The sequence below is a fragment of the Rousettus aegyptiacus genome, unplaced genomic scaffold, assembly GCF_014176215.1.
Source record: "Rousettus aegyptiacus isolate mRouAeg1 unplaced genomic scaffold, mRouAeg1.p scaffold_m13_p_4, whole genome shotgun sequence".
NCBI lineage: Eukaryota > Metazoa > Chordata > Mammalia > Chiroptera > Pteropodidae > Rousettus > Rousettus aegyptiacus.
Window position 1 is genome coordinate 112387025 of NW_023416307.1, and position 22981 is coordinate 112410005.

At 38.2% G+C, this 22981-nt stretch overlaps 1 protein-coding gene and 1 pseudogene across 3 annotated transcripts in view; one reads left to right on the plus strand and one right to left on the minus strand.

Moving 5' to 3' along the window:
- The window catches only part of ARHGEF3 (Rho guanine nucleotide exchange factor 3), a 272865-nt gene that overhangs the window by 131378 nt on the left and 118506 nt on the right, over positions 1-22981 (plus strand). For all 3 annotated transcript variants that reach the window (XM_016131540.2, XM_016131542.2, XM_016131539.2), the window contains one exon: positions 13505-13567. In XM_016131540.2, the coding sequence (XP_015987026.2) occupies positions 13505-13567 (63 nt within the window). The remainder of the gene's footprint in view (positions 1-13504; positions 13568-22981) is intronic.
- LOC118601802 lies at positions 3980-4098 on the minus strand (annotated as a pseudogene).

The window sequence follows — 22981 nt, forward strand, 5'->3', positions numbered from 1 at the left end:
AATAAACCCATAGATACAGAGAATATTTTGAGGACTACTAGGTGGGAAGGGTGTTGAGGGGAAGGGGTAGTGAAAAAGGGCAAAGGAATTAAGGAGTACAAATGGATAGTTACAAAATAGACATGGAGAAGTAGAGTGTAGCATAAGGAAAATAATTAAAAATGTAAGGAGAAGAGGGGTACTAGATTTAGTGGGGTAATCACTTTGTGAGTTATATAGGTATCTAATCACTATGCTGTACAACTAAAATGTATATATTATTGTATGCCAACTACAATTGAAAAAAAGATCTCATTGAATTGTACCATGTAAATATGAGCAACTAATTGTCTATTATATTTCAATAAAGGCGGAGGGAAAAAATGAAATTTTATTAATAGCATGTCTTGACGTTTTAGTTTTCCTGAAAAGAAATTGTACAGCTTTATACATACCATTTTGGGGCAAGTGGGTTCATTCGTTCATATGTGTCAGTCAGCAGATATTTGTTGAGCTTTCTCTATGGGCTGGGTTAGGCCTTAGAAATGTCCAGGAAAGTTCTAGACATTCTTAGTAAAACACTAATTTCATGGGAAGTGGATTAAATGCTGAATAAATATGTTTTGATTCCCTAAAATCCAGACCTCAGTTTCAGACTTCAGGATAAAAGCGACTGGGATGGGCTTTGAAGTAAAAATTCAGGATTAGAAAATTTATGACAAAGTACATTCTCCCTCCCTGCAGCCCATTTGTGGCTCACTGAAACTTTTGCTTTTTACTCAAAACTTGATAGGACATGATAGTCCCACTAAAGAAAGGATGCCCTGAATACCTGCATGTCCCTGGTATTTGGGGGCCCTTTGCCTCCCTCCTGTAATTTGGGGTTGTGGTGAGGCCCTCCTCACTTTCAAAGACAGCTGCAGAAGGAAAATGTCCCTGTAATCACAGTTGACATCTTTCCAGACACCGCATTGAAATTGTAACTGGCTTTCACAGTTCTGTCCTGATGGCTTCTCTGCAGACTATTGCCAAGAGTGCTATTCTCAAGTTAGTCAAGACTGCTACTCTGAAAACAGGTGGCCTCCTTCATGCTAATGAAATCTAGCCGGATGGGGAAAGGCATCTTTGTCACATGGACAGTCCATGGCTTCTCCAGAATCGTTTCCAGAGGCAACATTCTGAGAAGCTATATTAAGAGACATTGTTGGCATATTCAGGTACATTGTTTTGAGAGGAAGGGTATTAATTATTACATAGTTGTTTTCTTTATGGTGTTTCCTTCTTACTGAGAAAGAGGAATATCTTTAAGGATAAATGGCCTCTTGTGAGAGTTTCCAGTTTTTTTTGGAAGAGAGCATAGCAATTTTCAATCAACTAATCCTTGCATTATGTTCTTCTCAGGCCTAAAGAATTGTGCTCCGGTTAATACCCAGCCAAATTCTGCTGAAGTGCCTGGGTAGAATCGCTACCTTGTAGTAGCATGAGGCTCACAGGCACCAAGAGTTAGCAGATCCTACAGAGTTGAGCTCTTGGCAGCTAACAGAGGGCCTGATGCCCCTGGCATTGAGTGCATATCGGATGCCCTCAAGAGGAACAAATTCACACAGACCTGTTTGCAACCTTTTTCTTGGGATCAGGAGGGGGATATGTATGCAGGTTACTTGTGAATTTGTTGTTTAGGCTGTTTGTTTTTCACAGGATTATGAGAGAAGAGATTTAGTGTCTTTTTCAGAGCATCCCATTTGATGATACATGGTATTAGTCTGACCCAGTACTGGTGTCATTGGCTTAGGTTACTTACTTAGTTCAGGTGACATCTTCACAGTTTCTCCATTGTAAAGTTACACATTTTCTTTTTAAAGTAACAAATAAATTGAAACTCTATAAGAATCCTATTCCTCATGAAATGTTAACCCACTAGTTTTAGCATCCATTGATGATTTTTGAACTCCATCATCTTTCTATGTTTACTAGCTAGTGTTCTACTGTACAGAAGAGATTTCCCCATCATTTATTTTTTTCACTTATTTCTATCAGTATGGGCCTTTGGATTTCTATTTTAATCACTGGGTTATAGTCTATTACTATCATTATTAATTTTGATGCTCAGACTTGGCTAGTGAGAACCCTATAAATTGGTGCCTATATTCATCATTTTTAGAACATTTCATTATGTTTTGATATGAGAAGATATTCCAGGTTTATCTTGTATTTTCCCTCCCTCAGCCCTGGAATCATCCTTTTCTCCAAAACCCTGGGTCCTTTTAGTGGAGAATGGTATTTAGAAACCAAGATCTGGAATGTATAACCATGAATTCATTCTGATGCCTTCAATTCTAATCTATCTACATGTATATGTTTTTAAAAATTTAGGAATATGTCTTTTTACTTTAGTACAGAGACACATAAAGAAGAAAATAGCTACTAAAGAAAAGGACAGTTGTTTCAGTACCCAGTTAACCTATAATGGCGTTGATAAGTGACATATATACATGCCTGTAAGTATATAAAGAGTATATAAGTATGTGAAGGCACTAAATAAAAGTGATAGTTTCTTCTCTCCTAACTCAGGCTCTGTCCCCAATGAATGGTTTTATGTGCTTCCTGACAGAAAGAAATTTAATATATATAGCAGGAAGTGTGTGTGTGTGTGTGTGTGTGTGTGTGTGTGTGTGTTTGTCTTCTAATTTTAAGAATTTAACACAGCAGGAAGTATGCTGTAAATGTTGCTGTCCTTGTTGTTGTTGTTGTTGTTATTGTAACAATATATCCTGGAGGTCTTTCCATATATTGTATAGCTCTACACTATTCTTTCTAATAACATGATCTCTTATTATATGATGGACTGTAGTTCTATTTAGCCTGTCTCTTTTGGTGCACGTTTTGTCTCCAGTGTTTCGCTGTTATAAACAGTGGTACGGTAAACACTTGTACATAGATCTTGGTGAAAGTATATCCAGGGTTATCCCATGGTTGTTCCTAGAAGCTGTTTTAGTTTTGATATTGTCAGAATATCTTCCAGAAAGTTGCTTTGGTTTTGTAACCTAATGTTCTGCCTGAGGTATCTAGAGACAGTTTAAATGACAATGACATTCTGCCTCCACACCTCTAAGGCTCCTGATTACAAGTTTCCAGCAGTATCAATGTTCCCATCAGTCATGGAGACCAGCCTTCCATCTTAAGGCTGTAATTAAATCCCTATTTGAGTTGTTTCTCACCTTAATTTAAAATCCGCAGGTCTAATTTTTCCATGCAAGAATCAACTTTGGTGAATAGACTTACAAAAAAATAATACTGTAAAAATGGTGCTACTCTTGTTAGCCATGAGGTCTTATACTTAAAGTGATTTGGTCTTTAATTAGTAACCAAATGATGGAAGCCTCCTATTAGAGTCTTGCTGTGACTCCTTTCTGCTGGAGGAGAACTGTGGATGGACCATGAAGCCTGGAGAAGGAGATATAACCATCTCACTTCCAAGACACTTCTCATCTCCTGATCAGAGGGGAAGCTGACTCAGCCCTTTGTATGTCTTAGGCAGAGGAAGATCAATGTGGAAGTCATTCGATTTAAAATTTCTCCCAGCCTTATCTTTAAAAACTCATGTTAATTGACATTCCATTCTTGTTTAAATATGTAAATAATGGCTTGCATGGCTTTCCACAAAGTCAAGTTGATGGACTGTGTTTATTCTGTGGCTTCACCTGGCTCCTAATACACTTCCATTTTTAGAAGCGCAGAGCCATAGTCTGTCTTAGGTTCAGTTCCCCAGGAGCAGACCCTGATGCAAGTACAAGTAATTTCTTTGAGAGGTAATCTCCAGAAGCACTGATGAGGGAGCCGGGAAGAGAGACAGGGAAGGGCAGGAAGCCAATACAGGGTGTGGTCATGAACAGGTTAGCTGTGGACCACTGAGTCCTGCTGGGGACTTCTGGGAGACTACATAGTGCAGTGGTTCTTTTCTTCTCCTCCTCCTCCTCCTTCTTCCTTTTTTTTTTTTTTACACCTACAGCCCCTGGTCTTCCTAGGTGGTCTCCCATCCAAATACTAACCAGGCCCAACACTGCTCAGCTTCCAAGATCAGACGGGATTAGGCATGCTCAAGGTAGCATGGCCATAGATACAATGTGCATTAGAATCACTCGGGGAGCTTTTGAAACTCCTGATGTTCAGAATTTCTAGATGGTGGGAGCCAGGCACAGGGAGCTTTTTTTAATGCTCCAGGTGATTTCCAATGTAATATTAAGACTGAGAACATACCTCAGAGTTGTTCTTCCCTTTCTCTCACCTGGCTACTTTAGGAACCTGAGGTATTTATCTGCCAACTCCAGTCCATCCTATGTTGAGGGCTGCTCCTGGGGATAGGACTCTTCAACATTTCTGGCTTGTAGAAAGCCAAAGCATGCAGGAGATTGGTGATTGCTGAGGGATGTGGGCTGATAATATTGGCGATATAGTTAGCCAGATCTGATATGAAATCCTGGCTTCGTTCATTGACTTGCAGAGCAGACTTAAGTCATTTAAACTTCTAAGACTCATTTCATCATATGTAATAACTTTTCTGTAAAGCTATAGAGATTACATGTAATATATGGAAAGCACCCCACATACAGTAGATTTTTAATAGATAGCTGTGGTCATAAACCCAGCAAAGGGAAGGAGAGGGCAAAAACAAACAAACAAAAAAACAGCTACCTTAAAAGCCAGATTATGCCATAAAGAAAGTAAACTCCAGCAACTCGGGTTGGGAGTACTAATCTGGTACACAACACCAAATGGTTCTGCCAGGGAATCTTTTCTTTATTTCAAGGAGTGTCCTGAAGAGTTGTCAGGATTTACAGAGTGGCCTACTAGGTGCAGCCTGTTTCTCCAGCATGCTTCATCTCTGTTTGTGTGGCAAGTTGCCCCTAGGAGTAGATGGTCCAAAGACCAGTGGCCAGAAGGAAACCTTGCCTTCCTATGGTTAAATGCCTGCCTATTAGCATCTGGGGAACTGCTCATGAATGCAGGGGTCACCATGGCCAAGGCACTGAGGTCTTTATAGATCAGAAAAGGCAGGAACACAAATGAATGAAGAACTGAGAATTCACCTTGCAAAATCAGGTTCCCAGTATTATCTTGAACGATAAGTATGTTTGAATCTAAATTGTGCAGTTAGACTATCTAAAATGATTTGCACTCCATGGAAATAAAGTGATTATTTGGACATTCCCTAAACTATATAGGTAATGTTTTTTATAATAAGGGCTTCAAACCATTCCATATGAAAAAACTTTTAATAAATGAGAGTTCATTGTATTGGTGAAAATAAGTGAATAAACAAATAAAAGAGCCAGGGAAGCACCAGTGATAATAGTGTATTATGGACCAAGGATTATGATTAATTTTATTCAGTGCACCTGAGATTCAGTAGAAAAAGAATATAAAATAATTATAATTATTAGAAGGCCCAGAAAAAAAGTATCCTGGTTAATTTTATTTTGTACTTTTGTCACATTTCATTATTGAAAATCTTTATGAATATGAAACCCTTCTCCCACCTCCGAATGATGCTCAGAATGGAGTTTTTCTGGAACAATCTTTCTGAAAAATATACTCACCAGCCCTCTGCTTTGAATAGACAAGTTTTCTGTCTTCTCTCTTGCTCCTCTGGCCTTGAGTGTTTTAGAGGAAAAAGTGGTCTATAAATGTGGGATGACAGTGACCCTGGCTGCTGGTTGGTTGTCAGGGTGGGGACAGCTGGGTCACTTCTTCCTCCTATTTGCCTAGTTGAATATGTTTTCTTTCCTACAGAAGCGTAAGACCTTTCTTTGGCCAAGACAAGCTCATCTCTGCTTCCAAATAAGCTATGGACCCCATGTTCAGTGGCCAAAATCAATAATTGAGTCTTTTCCTGGCTTGCCAAAATCAAGTTAATGGGTAGACTTTTATACATTTCAGTATTAAGTAACTTGCCCAATACATTTCAAGTATTTTCTCCATGATTTTTTTTCCTCTAGTGGCTGTTCTCACGTGCTGTTACTGCTGCTGTTGCTACCATTACTAATGACAGTGAATACTTGAGTATTACTATGTGCCAAGCCTTGTGCTGAGTCCTTTACCCACACTGATCCATTTAATTCTCATAATAACCTTTGTATCCCCATTTTATAGATGAGGAAACTGAGTTTCATAGAAGTAATGTACTTAGGGTTCTACAACAAATTGCATAACTAGGATGTGAACCCATCAAGTCCATAGCATCTTTGGACTACAGTTAATGGCACTTGCGTGCAAAATTGCATATTATATTAGTTAAGACTCATTTACCAATAGCCCACAGAGCACTATGATTTTCAGGGGCTCTACCCTGTGAGTACATTGAAGAATCTAGAAAAAAAGAACATGACACCTGGATGCTAGAAAAGAGATACTTAAAAATAATGAGAAAAAAAAAAACCCAGCAGTATATTAAAAATGGTGTAGGGGTCCCTCTCTCAATTCTCTTGCTCACCCCTGGATCTTTAGACAGGAGAGACACCAAATATGGATCCTTTCCCTGCTCAAACGTGAGTTTAGTGAGTCAAGTTCCAGCTAAGGGCAACTACAAGAACACAAAATCCTTTTGCTAATCTCACCCCAAAGAAGGTGCAGATGAAAGGCGAGGCATCAAAGCCTCTGAAACCACCAAAGCTGTTTGACAGCAGAGAGATAAATCAAAAAGATTTGAGATCTGGTTTGAATTTAATAATTATAAATGACTAACCAGGGCCCATTTGCTGTCAAGTCAGGAGCTGCACTCTCTCCATCAGTGTATCTTTGCTGCTCTAGTCACTTGGTTATTAAATAGAAAAGCACTGTGATTAAATAACAGGGCTCTTCCAACACTAATCAGTTCAATCTCGGCAATTTAAAATTGTCAGGCCTTGCATTTGCCCCATCTCTGTGAAAGAAGAGGGGACAAGATGCTGCAAACGTGACTGAAGGTATCCAGAGAACACCCATTTATAACCCTGTGTGACATGGGTAGTTAGAGGAGGGTCAGGCTGCATCCCAGGTCTTGTATCCATCTTCTTACAAGGTCCCCCATTTCTAATACCCACCCTGCCTGACTCTTAGTGTCAAAAACAACAAAACAGCAGTGACAATAGTAGTAATAATAATTGCGGTAATAACCCAGTAGCAATAATAATTACCCTTTTTAATCTCTTGCCATTGGCCTGTCCCTGTTGTATGTATTTTACCTCCTTTAATCATGGAAATAACTCTATGATGGAGAAAACAAAGCTTATGGAAGTGTTCTATAGACACATACATCTCACACACCCAAAACCTGCCTTACCTGTAGTAGATCATCAATAACTAATTGTTAAGTGAATGAAAGGATAAAAAAGTAACTTGCCCAAGGTCACACCAAGTAGCAAATGGTGGAGCTGGATTTAGAACTTAGGTCTGTCTCATTTATGCTCTTAATTTCCTTGAGTTGTGTAGGTAAATGCCTTTTTATATTATTGTAAAACACATAGTGTCTTAAACAAATATTTAAATTTATTTTATACAATCTTAGCATATTTATTTAAATAAAGCACATATTGTTTTTAAACAATATAAAAAGAGAAATAACATTATACGGCAGATAGATGAGTGTTTGGGAATCAGGCTGGTCTAGAGAAAAATCCCCTCTCTAGAATTTACAAAGTTTGACCTTGAGCAAGTCACTAAAGTCTTTGAGCTTGATTTTCCTCTGTAAAATGGACACAGCAATATTTACTTAAGCTGGGTTAAAGAGAAGCTTAAATGGAAGTTTTTAAACTGTGAGCACAGTGCTTGTCTCATCACAGGGGCCCAGTTCTTGCATCTACTTCCCTCTGCATATATAGTGGAAGGCACCTGGTGAGAATTCTCCTTTGATTCTAAGACTCAAAATCTCAAAAGATCCCTAGATTTGGGTCTGGAGAGAATGGAAGCTGAGTCCATTAAAAATAAGATATTCAGGCTTGGACCAAGACCAGCTTTCCTGAAAATTGATCAGCCGGGATCAGGGTCAATGCTCTTCACAGACAGCCTCGCCCAGAACAACAGAAAAAGCAGTTGTTCCTGGACTATTTACTGAGATTTAGATGTCTGACCTGTACTATCAGAAGGTAGCCAAGCCTAAAAGGAGATAGCCATGGAGTGGCCTGGGGAACGGTGACACATCATGAAAGTGGATTGGAAGGAAGACAGGTGACAGTTTAAGGATGAGACAGCAGGATGGAGTCACCAATAATGAGTCCCAGACAGAGTCCACCTGATCCATCCAGAGATACCTGTATCTCCATCAGATTTCATATCTGAACGTACAAAGGGCTTTGCTCTGTTGCAAATTAACAATGGGCCTTCTAATTTTTTGTTTGTTTGTTTTGATTCGAGAAGCATGAGAGGGTTTTCCCAGCACCCAAACGCTTCTAGAAATTGTCTCCATCAAATATGTAAGGAACGGGGCTAAGGAATCAGCTAGTACATTCGGACCATTTGTTTTCATAAATTCCCCTACGTAACTGCCTTTCATTCCTGCCCCAGACAGGCACCTAGATGTTCAGACAAAGGCTCAGGTGCGCATTAAGTTTATTTATGGTTTGGTTCAGCTGGCTGTTTCCTTTCAATTGAGATATTATCAGTCTTAGATTCCTTGTTCCTAGTACAAGTCCCCATACTCTTGTTCAGGACAGTGTGTGGATAGATGCTCTGGTCATGTGTGTGTCTTGCTCTTGAACAAATCTGACATTCCTAGTCATAAGAGAAGAGGAAGTCACAACTGTCCCATTTGGAGCCGTGATTTCTTTTTTAAATATGTCTATGTATTTTAAGGAAAATAAATGCGCCCACATGTAAGGGAAATGTTCTTTCTTATTCGAAAAGCAACAATTGTATCTTGTATTTGCTGGTTGTGAGTCTCCAAAGAAATGTGAGGTTAAAGAATTTCAGCCTTCAGTGATCTTTGCTTTTGAGGTTTTGATTTAATTTTGGCAGCCAGGTGGTTAGCAGAAGGGAAGGGTGTCACTCCAAGAACACTGGCCTTCTTTATTCATTCTTTTTATTAGTCACTCATTCAGAAATTATTCATTGACCTACCACACAGGGCACTGGGGTTTGAAGTCATGTGCTCAAGTCAGAGAGCACAGACTATAGCACAATTATTGCGCTTATCCAAAGCACTTTGTTTTTACAGTTGAAATTTACTGTGCATTCGCTTCAGTAAATTTGACAAGAACAACAGGGTGGGTCTATGGCTCCTCAAATTAGCTGAAAACCCGTGAGACCAAGTATAGAGTTTATACACAGTGTCCTTCCTGCCTAAGAACTTCCTCTGGGGTAAGCTGTGGATGGTTTCTGATGCAAGAGGGAAATAAAATGGCTCATTCCCTGGCTGACCTGATAACAGGCAGTGATAGCTCTTAAAACTAGAAGGAACCACAGAATTTTATCTAGTCTAGACAGGTAGACTGTCTTCAAGGCCAGTTCTCTAGTAGAATAAACGTTATAAAGGTGTTTCCTCTTGAAGTCTTCATGCTCAACACTTTCTCTGCAGGTGTGATGTGCTCTCCCAGACTCTGGGACAGGACAGAACCGAGGGTAAGCACATAGCTTGAAGATAGATAGGTCTAGATTTGAATCCGGGCTCTGTCACTTGATAATTATAGAACTTTGGGCAATTTCCTGCCCCTCTCTGAGCCTCTGACTCCTCTGTAAACTGGAGATAATACTTGTTCCTACCTAGTCAGGAAGATCAAATGAGAACATGCATGTAAGGATTTAGCTCTGTGATGGATGCGTAGTGAGTATTTAATGGGCTAAAGCCATTATTATCAGTCCGAGTATTATCATTATTACTTTGGTGAATAGAGCAGTGTTCTGTCACTCCTTCTATTCTCTAACAGGTTCATTTGTCTATGTCTCCAGGGCTTAAATTTCCCACTGATGATCTCTTCCATGAACTGTTCTTTAGATCATTGGCATGAATGAGATCCCCAATATTTTAGAAATTTCTGTGTGAAATTTAGAAGTCGTCAGATTAGGTGTTTAGCACATGCTTGGGTCTGTTTCACCAGCATACCCTTCATCACCTGGGTTGACTGGGCTGGCTGGGCTGGTGGAACAGGTGCCCTTTTTGGTTCCCTCTACTGTCTCGGCCTATGCCCCTCCTGGGGTTAGGTAAATGGATGAAATAGACAAGTTTTTCAAAGAGAGTGGGACTAAAGGCATCACCAAAAACCAAGAATGACTCTTCTGGGGATGCAGTTAGCCATGTACCAGGTACTGTACTAGGTTTGGGGAAGGTAACTATGACAGATCAAGTCCTGCCTTCATGGGCTTACATCTCATAAGAAGGTCAACTCCAAACCAGAAAACAAAACACTAAAATAAAATAAATTATCTTTATAAATTAGGTCTCTTTGCTAGTCTGTCTCAGCATCTCATCTGACTCATTCATAGTAGAGATCACAATCTGCAATTTTTTTTGTTTTCTTTTAACTCCAAATTCTTGGGCAGGGATCATTCCTGCCTCATTTACTAATGTACCCCAGGATCTAGAGCAAGGCTTTGCACATCGAAAGTGTATAGTGAACACAGAGCAAGAGGACAAATGACTAAGTGATGCCTTGTGAGATTTTTGCTTTGGAACCAGAGTTTAAACTGTTGCTGGCGGTGGACCGTCACCACCCTATGTAACGGAAATTGAAAAGGAAATCCACTTTCATGATCCATGCAGCTTTTATTTTGTAAAATGTGTGGGTTTCTTAAAATGACTCTATCTCAGATTAACTGGCTGTGTCTTAATTTAAAAGGCCACTAGAGGACATTTGTCTTCTGGATTTGACACTCAGGCACATAAAAGCCTCTGGGGTTAGAGGTACTTAGAAGACTGGGTTCGAGTGCTAGTTAGTGTGATGAGTTGTTCTGGAGAGGGCTGCATGCTTTTGAGGAAAAGAGCCTCTTATACTCTCCTCTCCTTCACCACGGTGGGCTTCTTGGATTAACAAACTATTGTTAAAGTGTCATGTTGACAACATTGTTGAGCCCTAGGAATGGAACTATAGCAGCATAAATCTGACAATAATCTGACAATAATCCATAACCTGACAATACCAGATAGTAGCATACATCTGCATAGCTTATAGTTTGGATAATACATAACTGTTTATTATGCTCCTACTATGTGACAGGACTCATTCCAGAAGCTGCTCATACACACATTGCCAATGATCCTTACAACAGCCTGGCCTGGTAGGCAATATTTCCACTTTACAGATAACATCCCAGAGCCTCAGACCCCTCTTGGCATTTCCCAAGATCCCCAGTATAATACTGTAGCCTTTTAAGGCAAAAGAAACCAGGCTCTGGAAGGACCTGGTTTGTCCTGGGCTTCAGGACACCTACGCTAACTGGTCCCCACTCTTATACCTCAGCACATGGTACAAACTGATTACAGCCTTCTCCCATTTGCTGTGCTGTGTAATCCTTTTCAATACAGCCTTCCGGGCAGATGCTACCAGGCATTCCAGATGGCAGATGAGTTATAACCTGTTTGCCAAACATGCTTTAAATGGTGTGTGAAAAGAGTTTTGCCCTAGGAATTAGATTCCTAGCTGAAGTGTTACACTGTAGCTGTGTAATGAGCAAATTGTTTATCTCCCCTAACTTCAGTTTATTTCCCTATAGAATGGGAATGATCCCTTACTGTAGTTGCCTCAAAAGGTCACCATATAAATATAGGCCAGTGAATTAGCTTCACTGACACCACAGTGTCACCTTTAATTATAACTGGATGATGAGTCAATAAGGGTCAGGATCCTATACAAACATGAAGCATCCTCAAACATGGCAAGTGGCTATCAGCATCTTCTTAAGACTCTCCACAAAGCCCCTGAGTGAAATATTTGACTCCTTAAAAATCATTTGATGAACTTGTTAATGCAGATCACTGGGCACCATCCCAGAATAGCTGATTTAGTGTCCTGGCTCCTGGCGTTGGATCTCTAAATCATTCCACTGCTCAAGTGGAATAATATATAGGCTCTAGAACTCCACTCCTCTGGATAGAACTATGTTCACCTTTGGGATTTTACATATCTAAGTAGCTGACTATGGAACCAGAGGCCCCAATCCCTTCTCCAACTTGTCTGGCAAACTCTTATTTATCTTTCTGGCCTATTCAAATACTTCCTCTTCAAAGACTTCCCCAATCCCCATCAATTCTAAACTAATTACTTCACCCACATTTGAGAATCTACTGTGTATAAGGAATTCTGCTAAGCTCTAATATGCCTTATCATATTTACTCCTCCCCCTTTAAGAATAGCAGCTAATGTCATCACCTCTACTTGAGTTAAGAAAGGGTGACTCAGAGAAATGAAGTGACTTGCCCTAGGATGTTTGCATCTTACTGTATTATAGTTAAATCATATCAGAATCTGTCCTTCCTACAGGTGTGTGAGTTCCTTAACAGTGGGAGTTACTGATCTTTGCATTCGCAGGAACAGACACAGGGCCTGGCATATAGTAAATGTGCAATAAAGCTTTGTTGAACTGAAGTAAAGAAATAGAACAATTATAGTAAGGCAAATAAGGGCAGCTCTGGTTGCTTTCCAATCTCTGCCCATGTTCACATTTGGGATCTGATAGAGGAAGAAGGAGGGGTGGACGTTGGGGGTCGAAGGCTCCAGATGGCCCTGGACTCCACTGTAACTTCAGCACCAGCGATTCCGGTCCTTTGGTAGCTGTATGCCAAGTAGGATAGGGTGACTTAGCAAGTTACAAATTGAGGACTCAAGAAATACTTTCCTGGTTTGTCAACTTGGGATGCAGAAGAGAGGTGAATGTATCTTTGATGAGCTTTATTGTAGTTTGTAGATGGAGTTTCTTTTCTTTTTGTAAAGAAGAAAATATATTTTTCTACACCTAACCTGGCAGACTTCCTTGGTCAGAAATTCATTTGAAATACAATTTTCTTCAGTTCAAGTAATGACTTTTCTGAATCTCAGTGTTTATCACTATAAAATAGGAAGATTGGAGATGGTGTCTAATGTTCTTCCCAGCATTCTGACTCTGTGATTACATCAGAACCCTGGACAAGGTTTAGAACAAATTCAAATTACCCAAGTACAAAGCGGCTCTAAAAATGGAATATTTTTAAGTGAATTAGATTTTCTTTCCAGTCTAGTTCTTTTCTCCAAGTTAGTCAGAATCTGAGTTTTTGTATTTAAATTTCTAAGCCCTGATATATAAAGACATTTAGGGAAGAAAAAAAAAGAAATACAAAAAGAAACAAATTTTAGCAATATGAGTACAAATAATAATGCAAACAGATTATCCAAGAATTTAATTGTTTCTCCTACTTTCTTAGGCTTTCTTAGAACCGTTCATTTACATAGGTTGGTTAAAGGTTTTGGGCAACAAGATAGAAATGACGAGGATTGCATGTGCCACTTGATTGCTTTTTTCTTTCCTAAATCAAAGCCATAATCCCTGTTTACATCTGAACTTTGTTTTATCATTTGTTTTGCAGCGAAAACGGAAGCAGAGTGCCCAAGATGAAGATGCTGTTAGCCTTTGTAGTCTCGACATAAGTGTAAGTACAGTCCTTCCTACTGCCCCTACTTAGAACACCTCTCATCTCTGACTCTTTTTGTTAATATGCTGTGCATGTTAAGTGGGCTTCCATGGCCCAACTATACAATTTGTGACCTGGGGAAAAACTCTTTTTAAAAAGGTATTTCATTTTACTGGAGAAAGCTGTATGGCCAATTTAAACTTCCAAGACAAGTTTATCGCCCTTGTCTTTTCTCTCATAAAATGTATTATGAACTCAGTGCATCTGGGTAGAATCTAGATAAACACTACTTTGCTATTTTAGAATCTAGTTCCAGAAGATATACCAGATATTTGTCTCCCTTTGGGGGAAGTTAGCAAGTTGGCCCAGCTCAGGCAGCTGGGTGGCCCAAAGGCTGGAAGATGTTTCCAGCAGCATGCCTGAGTAAGTGCTTTGGATTCAGTAGATCTTAGTTTGAATTAAGATTCTACACTTACCATTTGTGTAACACCACTCCTCACCTCTGATTCCTCATCTAGAAAATGAGAATGAAATGATTTAACCTAGCAAAATTTTTGTGAGAATCAAACAAAACAATAAAAATGAGAATACCAAGCACATTACCTGGCGTGTACTAGGTACCCACCGCATGTTAGCCTCATTGTGTTTTCCTTTAAAAAGCCTAAGTTTGCAAAAGATATTTAAGTAAAGTAGTTATTTAGTAGCTAGCGATGATAGAGGTAAAAACCTTTCTCGGATTTTTCAGGCCCATGTCCTTGACTACTTACTTTCAGCAGCTTTCTTTGCATAGCCTCCTTGTCTCCCCACTGACACAAGTGGGAATCCTACCTGGGCCTTTCATGCCCTCATTATCCGGGTGCTGGGGGTGGGATGGTGATTCAGTCTCTCCTTGGACTCTCCAAGTCAGTTCACTTTTTGCACTTTCTTGAAGTTTAAACACTGTGTATGTTGGATCCATGCATGGTGTAACTTTGGGCAAGTTGTTTTCCCTCTCTGGGCCTCAGTTTCTTCATTTGTTTAAAAAGGATTGAGATCAAGTCTTCTACAACCATTGTGAAAATTTGAATATTCATAGAACATGGATTATTGGGTCCTCATCTGTCGACATTTATTTCTCAGTATAAACAATGCTCTTTTAGTTATTTTTTAATTATCTCAGTTTTCTGTGATGCAAGCAGCCATGATGGAGTGAGCCAGAGCTGTCATCTACTTGTGCATCTTTATTTAAACATATGGTGTTTGTTTCAATCTTTAAGCCGTCAGATTGATGGAGTTGGACCAGTTTATTTTGTTGCCACGGTAACAGGACAAAAATGATGATGTTCTTCTGGGTTTTACTTTACTCACTGAATGTTTTGTTATCGACAAGTAAAGTATATGAAACTTCCCTTACCAATAACAAGTTTTTTATGTTTGAATGTTTTAAATTTTGTAGAAATTATTAGAATCATTGACTTCCAGAATTTAAAGAGCCCTTAACAATCATGTATTCCTATTCCCTCACTTTGCAAATGAAGAAATAGAAACCCAAGGAGGTGTAGTGATTTAGGAAAGACTTTAATCTAGGTCATTTCTAAGATCATGCCACATTATACATTTTTCCTCAATCATATTTATATTCTTTAGAAAAACATGTCTCTAGAAGCTTTTTTTCAAAGAACCACTAAACTCTCTTATATGAAAAAATGAGTATTTGCAATTATAAGTTGTCATTTGTTTCTCTCTCTTTTTAACCATCTCATATCATTTTTTGTCACAGTAAAGAGACTTTTATGAAAAATAAATCTACTTTATGCTTAGGGATTCAACTATGGCCAAACTCCTTTTTGATTTGCCTGACATTTTCCTTGAATCTTCACAGACAGATTTCAGAAACTGGGCAGAGTTTCCTCCAGATATTGTCACTTAGTTTTATAATAAGTGTGAAAGTTAGAAGAATCCTAGGAACAGTTGGAGGACATGAAAACCAGCGTTTTGCAGGTTCACTGACAATTCGAGTCATATGGAGATGAGAGGATGCATGACAGATCGAGATGTGGCCACAGAGGAAGTGGTACTGTTTTTCAGAGCTTTGCGCCTAGCAGACACTCAGTAGAGACGAGCCGAATTGAATAAAGTGGTTGGTGAAGCCACTCATGAGATGTGTTGGCATAAACGCAACAAGGTCTAAATATCTAAGTCCAGTACATTAATTATCATAATAAATAAATGGCCTTTGTAGGCCACTCAAAAGTGCTTTTAAATGGCCCTATCCAGTAGAGTTACAGTCCTTTAACTAACTAGCAGCATTACTGAAGAGCTGTTTTGAACCTGTTTCTATGTGTAGTGGAAAGTAGTATCTGAAAAAGAGGTGGGTTCCAATGGATGACTCATAGTGGAAGATGCAAAGGTTTGAGAAAGTAACATTAGTAACTCTCGATTTTGATTCCATTTAATAAGTGGAAATACATTCACCAGCTGTCTTTGATCAGGAGTTGCTAGATGAAGGGACAGGGGTCTTTGAGGGGGATCATGGTCAAATTTTCATTGAGTCCCCAGCCCAATGCTGTATACATAGTGAACTCTTGGTAAATAATTATTGGTTAATGTGTATGTGAAATTCAACACACACACCCCTTTTAAAGAATTGTATCGGTGACATAAAGTTGGGAAATATTAATACAGATGAAATCTTCCCCTTTGATTAAACAGTCTGAATAGCATCTGAGTGATGATAACACTAGACATTTCCACTGACATCTTGTTTTATTTTAAAGCCTCATAGGATGATTCTGATAGGTGCCTGAAAGGGAGTTTTCCTATTAAACTCCTCTCCAACTTCCTATTGAACTTGGGCTTAGCAGCCAAATAGAAGTGAGTAAGCTAAGAAAAGCGCTCATTCTTACTGAATGGGGATCCCCAGTTGCGTAGAGAGTCATGGACTCTTTTGGGACTCTGGTAATAGCATTGGGCTCCAGAAAATTTTACAAGATTGGTGTATGATTTCATGGGTCCCAGGGAGCCAAGACAAGACCCCATGTTAAGAGTTCCTCTTAAAAAGAACATTATTAGAAGAATCTTAAGTCACATTGACATTATCACCAAAGAATTATCTTCCCCCCTTCCACCCCCAGCAGTTGGTGAAAAATGAATTGTGTCTGGAGAGCCCACACTAGTTGATGATATAACAGGTCTCTATTTTTTCCCCCCACCACTTTACTTAATCCACTGGCTGAGCCCCCAGCTTTCTGGCAGGATAGAACATGAACTAGTCTTAAAAAAAAAAAAAAAAAAAGCAACCTACTTTTAAGAACAATTTGCAGAGTGAAGATTGCATCCAGCTGCCACCCACAAATCTCCTCTCACATCAGAGGATATGAATGTGATAGTTTCAGGGACATCTTTTCCCCCTACAGCAGTTCTAGTTTAAATTCTAACGATGGGAGAGGCCTGAGTCAAGAGCCGGGTTCATGGTTCCTCAGGAAAGGCCCTTAGTGGGAGCCAGGTGTGCCCATGATGGAAGCCACTGCTTAGCACTAAGCAACCTTTCTCAGAAAAAGAATTCTGGGGTGGGCATGAAAATAGTTTCCAATGATTAAAAACAATGTAAAAGATGAAAAGAAATATATGTTCTTTGTAGAAAATTTGGAAAATATCAACAATAGAATTCATCAACCCATTGCAAAGCAGTAGCTACATTTTAATGTATTACCTTTATGGCATTATATACACACTCACTATAAAAATTTTTCATTATGAGATATTGCAGACATACAAAATGGTGTAAAGGATAATATAAAATTCCATGTAGCTACCAATGCAGTTGAAGAAATATGCCTTTAACTACAAAGCTGAAGGCCTTTGCAAACATCTTACTCTGCTGAGTTTATTGTTGCCTTGCCAGTCTATGAACTTGCTATGTATGTGTATCCCTAAAAAACACATATATTTTCAACCAACTTTTAAAGTTTACATAAGCACAATTTTTAAAAGTTGGAATCATAACACATTAATTTATTCCTGTATTTTTCATTTACTGTATTGGAGTCATGTTACCACATCCTGAAATAGTCTTCAAGAACATTATTTTTAGTAACTTAAAGTACTTTGTCAAATGGATGCACCAAATTCATTTAACTTATCCTTCATTGGATATTTAGGTAAGTTATAACCTTTCTCTATTATAAATAACAGTGATGGGCAACCTAGAATAGCTCTGTGAAATTTTTTATCAGTAGGATAAAATGGATAAAATATATTTCTAGCTAAAAGGGTATGAATACTGTTGAAACTTGTAAACAGGTTTGTACCCCTTCTGGCAGTGAGAGGTAAAAATGCAGTTCAGAGCAGTTGAGTATCTTGTATGGGAACTCCAAGTGGGGGATTGTTTTCAGGTTTCTCTGGCCCAGCTCTCTTTTAACTATATATCTCATTTCTTGCTAAGTCCATGACTTTATATTGAACATTTGCTGATACCTCCTCTTTATGCAGAATCCTTCCTGCTGCCCTGTTGCGGATGGGTCTTGTAGTGGTGGAGCTGGTAGTGGGGCATGCTGGGGGGGGCCTCCCCATGGTAGCAGCTTGAACCATGACTAGGGGTGGGATGAGATCCATTGAATCCTCATGATGGTCCTGTGACCATAGACGTTATCATACCTTTTTTGAAGATGAGGAAACTGAGACTCAGGGAGATAAACAATTCTCTCCAACTCCCAGCTTGTTGTGGATTCAAGCTCAGGGTGGTTGGACTCCACAGCTTTCACATACGGCATCTAGGACAGGAAGGAGGAGAAAGCATTTGGCTCCATGGCTTCTGGTGTGAGACAATGTATAGGACATTCATCTGGTCTTATTGGCAAACTGCCTTTAGGTTTATGTCATACATCCCCAAATTTCCATTACTTGTGCTTTCCAATTACTTACCCTATTGCGTGGATTCTCAAAGCAAACGAGTTGATACAGATGCGAGAAAAGACTTTCCTTCCTCAATTAAGCTAAATGATGTTTCGTTGCTAGGATATATGAAACCAGACAAGGAATAGAAGCAAGATCGTTTTATCTCTGCTCAGCAGAGCCCAGATAATGTAAAAAGATGTCATTTCTGCTGTTTCGTTTCTCTTGGTCTGTTCTGGAACTTGCTAACTTGGGGATTAGCCTTAGCCAGCCAACATGAGGCCTTGATGAATTACGTGGGAGATCTTAATAACATTCTTATCACTGAGGAGACCAGGCCTGCTTCTGAGATTGGGTCTTCATTTAGTGCATGCTTATATTTAACCCGTTGGCATTTTTTCCGTTTTGGATTTATGATCTGCTCTTGCTGCCTGTAAAATTGTTTGGGCCTAAGATAATGGAGACCCTTTGCTGAGTTCAAGGTTGTTCTCACGCTGCCATCTCTGATGGCAGATTTGCTCACTGTTGATGGTCACATTTCATCTTGCCTTTGTGCTAATTGATTAGGTGGTGGATTATAATAATCACTGTGATCTTTTTCTCTTTGATCTTCCTCTTTAACAGCACAGTGTCAGAAATTCCAACGAGCTTCATGACATACTCTCAGAGTTGGTGATGTAACAAAGCGTCAGTCATTGTTTTACTACTCCCCTTCAAAGTGACATCAGTGGGGCCCATGTTAAATGAGGGTTCTCATTGTCCAAGAATACTTATTTGTTTGAATTTGTCAACAATTACAAACTTAGGGAGCTTAGAGACTGAACACTACTCTGTACCTCAGTTTCTTCACTTGTAAACTGAAATCATAACCACGCCCCACATTAGAGCTGTAAGGATTAAAATGAATTAATTCATGCACAGCACTTAGGACCTGGCCCATAGTAAGCACAAAAAATACTAGCTATTGTTGCTGTTGATTTCATAATACCAAATCAACTTTATGGTTAAATTTGAGGGTGTTTAGGGTTGGCACCAGTGTTCCATAAATAGAACAGATCGTAAAATTTTTTTTAAAAGTATATGAAGAAACATATACAAGGAGTTTTATTACAGCACTGTTTAATAATAGCCAAAAGCTGGAAACAGTATTAATATCCAAATTATATAGACTTGTAAATACATTGTAAAATATAAGTACAAAACACAATTACAGACCACATAAAAAAAATTGTGCTCCTAGATGTTTATCGATATATTTGTCCATGCAAAGGAATAAGCATGGAAGAGCACTGCATTGTGGTTACGTTGGGAGAATGGGATTATGGGAATGTGTGATTGGGTTCTGGGGCTTCTTAACCTTTGGCATCTTATGAAACCTATGAACACCCCTTCCCCCAAGCGGACTGTTTATATGTGCTTAAAGTAAAATATATATGATTATAAAACCTGGTTATATTGAAATACAGTTATCCAAATATTTTAAAAACAAATTTGTAGTAAGAGTTACATATGTACTTCTTAATCAATGCATTAAATAACAAGATCTGGCAACAAGTCTAGTAACTAACATATCTATGAGATGATAAGAGTAAATAATATTTCGAAATACACCAACCACCACATATTGATTAGAAAGTATAGTGATTTCTATACCAACAAACTCACAGGTCTGCTAATGCTTCTGTGATTTGAGGCCTCGAATTCATACTGGAAGGAAATGCTAAACTTCAATTCTTAGTGAAATTAAAGATGTATTTTTTTTTTTTTTTTTTTTTTTGGCCATCTAAGCTCACGGATATCTAGAATTTATCCATGGACTCCTTGAGGGTCTGAGAATTCTAGATTAAAAATCACTGTTTAAGATACTCAATCTCTTATGATAAGATTTATATTGAATTACTTTAGTAATTCAACTGACTAAAATAAACATATACAACAAATATAATTGATTTCGACCTGTTGGTATATGAGGTTTTCAGTGTTTTAAAGGAGAGAATGTAAAACATTATATAAAAGTAAGAGACATGGATAATGATGATGATGTTTTTAGAAAGACCTAGCACTAACCACTAAATCAATTCCCCAAAAATCTAAACTCGGTGTTTAGATTTTTCTAAAACCAGCTTAGCCCTTTAAAATCGATGATTTGAATCACCTCAATGGTTTAATCTTTTCTACTTCTTCTATTAGAAAAATAATTTTAGGGTAGAAAATTGTTTTTATTTTTTAGAGATGAATACTGAAGAATTAAGGGGTAGAATGTCATATCTGTAATTTACTTTTGAATACTTTCACATAAAACATAAAGTGAATATTTTAAAGAGAAAAAAATTATTTTTAATTACACGAGTAACATTGCACACATTCCCATCATTAAAAAAAAAATCAAACAACAGATATAGAGTTAACAGACCCTTGATCTCTCACCCTCGACCCCTGTCCCACTTACCTCCTCAGGTATGACCCTGGTTATCAGCTTAGTTTCCTCCCAAATATTTAAATACAGTTAGATATATAGACAGCTATAGATATAAAAATTAGTTTGTGGTGATGTTTTAAGGACATAAGTGTTGTCATTTTTTGTTTTACTTTGCAATTTGCATTTTAAGTAGTCTTTATTTTTTTAGAGTAGTTTTAAGTTCACCCCAAAATTAAGCAGAAGGTACAGAGAGTTTCTTCTGCCCTCACACATGTGCAGCCTCCCACTACTAATGACGTCCCCAACCAGAGTGTTCACTTGGCGCATTCTATGAATTTTGACAAATGTAAAATGACATGTACCCACCATTATAGTATCATACAGAATAGTTTCACTTTCTTGAAAATTTTCTGTGTTCCACCTATTCATCCCCTCCAATGCCTAACCCCTGGCAACACTGATCTTTTTATTGTCTCCAGAGTTTTGCCTTTTCCAGTATGTCATATAGTAGATAGCCTTTTCAGACTAGCTTCTTTAATTAACTGTATGCATTAAATTTCCTCCATGTCATTTTGTGGTTTGAGAACTCCCTTTTCTTTTATCACTGAAATAATATTCCCCCGTATAGATGTAGTACAGTTTACTTATCCATTCACCTAGTGAAGGCTATGTTTCATTGTTTTCACTATTGCTTATTAGTGCATTAAACAAATCAGTTATAGTTTATTTTAATATGATTTTCCATGACTCTCCATTGAGGAGGACTTTTTTCGTTTCCAGTATTTTCCAGTTACAATGACCCTCCTCATACTCCAGAACAAGTAGTAATGCCGATGCAAAAAAGTATCTGTGGACACTTGCTCTTTTAATGTTAGCGTGAATAGTATTAAATTGCCATTTTTGTAATTCAAATTCATGTGCTATTTTGTTCTGCTTTCATTCATGGACACCAAAAAAAAAAGCAAAAACAAACAAACAAACAAACAAACAAACTATTACCAAATGCAGATCTGAACAAGCTGTTAAAATTAGTGGAGAGGAAACATTTTGTCTTCATCACATATGCTTTACTTAAATAATAGTGCATACAACTTTTAAAATTATATACCCAGAAGCATATTTCTTCTGCATCATCCATGGTTAAAAAAAGAAAAAGAAAAGAAAATCTGTAGTCATGGATTCAAAGAATAAAGGTGTTATATTGACAAAGTTTGCATCTCAACCACCTTTAACATTTTGTAGTTTATCATTAATTTTATTTTGACTGAAATTATTTGCAGTAAAAAATCACTAGAAAGTAATTGTTAACATATGTTTAGTCTTATGATTTCTTTTTCTAAAACGTAGCCTGGGTCTGTCCACCTGCAAATTATGTAAATAATCTTGGTTGGGAAGTTCTATCCGGGCTTCGGTTCCCAGCTAATTGAGTTTTTCCCTAAATGACTTACGTAATTGCATCAAGCCTCATCTTTGATCTGCTTATATATTCCTGGTTTCAATGACAGAAGTTGTTTTTCCTTTTTCTTTCTTTTCTCACTTGCGTCTGATGCTCATTCTCAGTGAAGAAACGTGGTGTGTTCACTTTTTTCCTTGATGTTTACTGTGCATAAACTTCTTACTTTACTTGATTGATACTTATATTTTTAAGTAACTTCTGAAAAATGTCAAAAAATGTGGTGTCCAGGAGAATTCTCATGGCTGTGTGTCTTCCTCCACCATGCTGTCTTACCTACCATGCTATGTGTGGAACATTTTATGGAGAGACTTACCCCAGTATAAGCAGATGGTTTCTACATAAGCAACATTCATAGTCAGTACTGGTGGTAAAGCTATTGACACTGAATCATGGGCTTTTCTTCAGTGGTCACATTGCCAGCTTTGGGTAAACTCCTTATTTTGTTGTTTTTTATTTTGGTGGTTTCATGAGCAGACTGACCTTTTCCTTTTATGATTCTATGAATGAGATTTCTTTTACTCCCCACACACCTCAAAATACCAATTTCTAAAATTGGAATCTTCTAGGAACACTAAAATCAATAAATCTAAAGTGGTTTCTTTGTCTTTACTTGGCAGGGGAAAGTGATGCTTTCTTTTGCTTGCCAAGTCTATATAAATTCTATCCAAGGACATATTGGTTACTA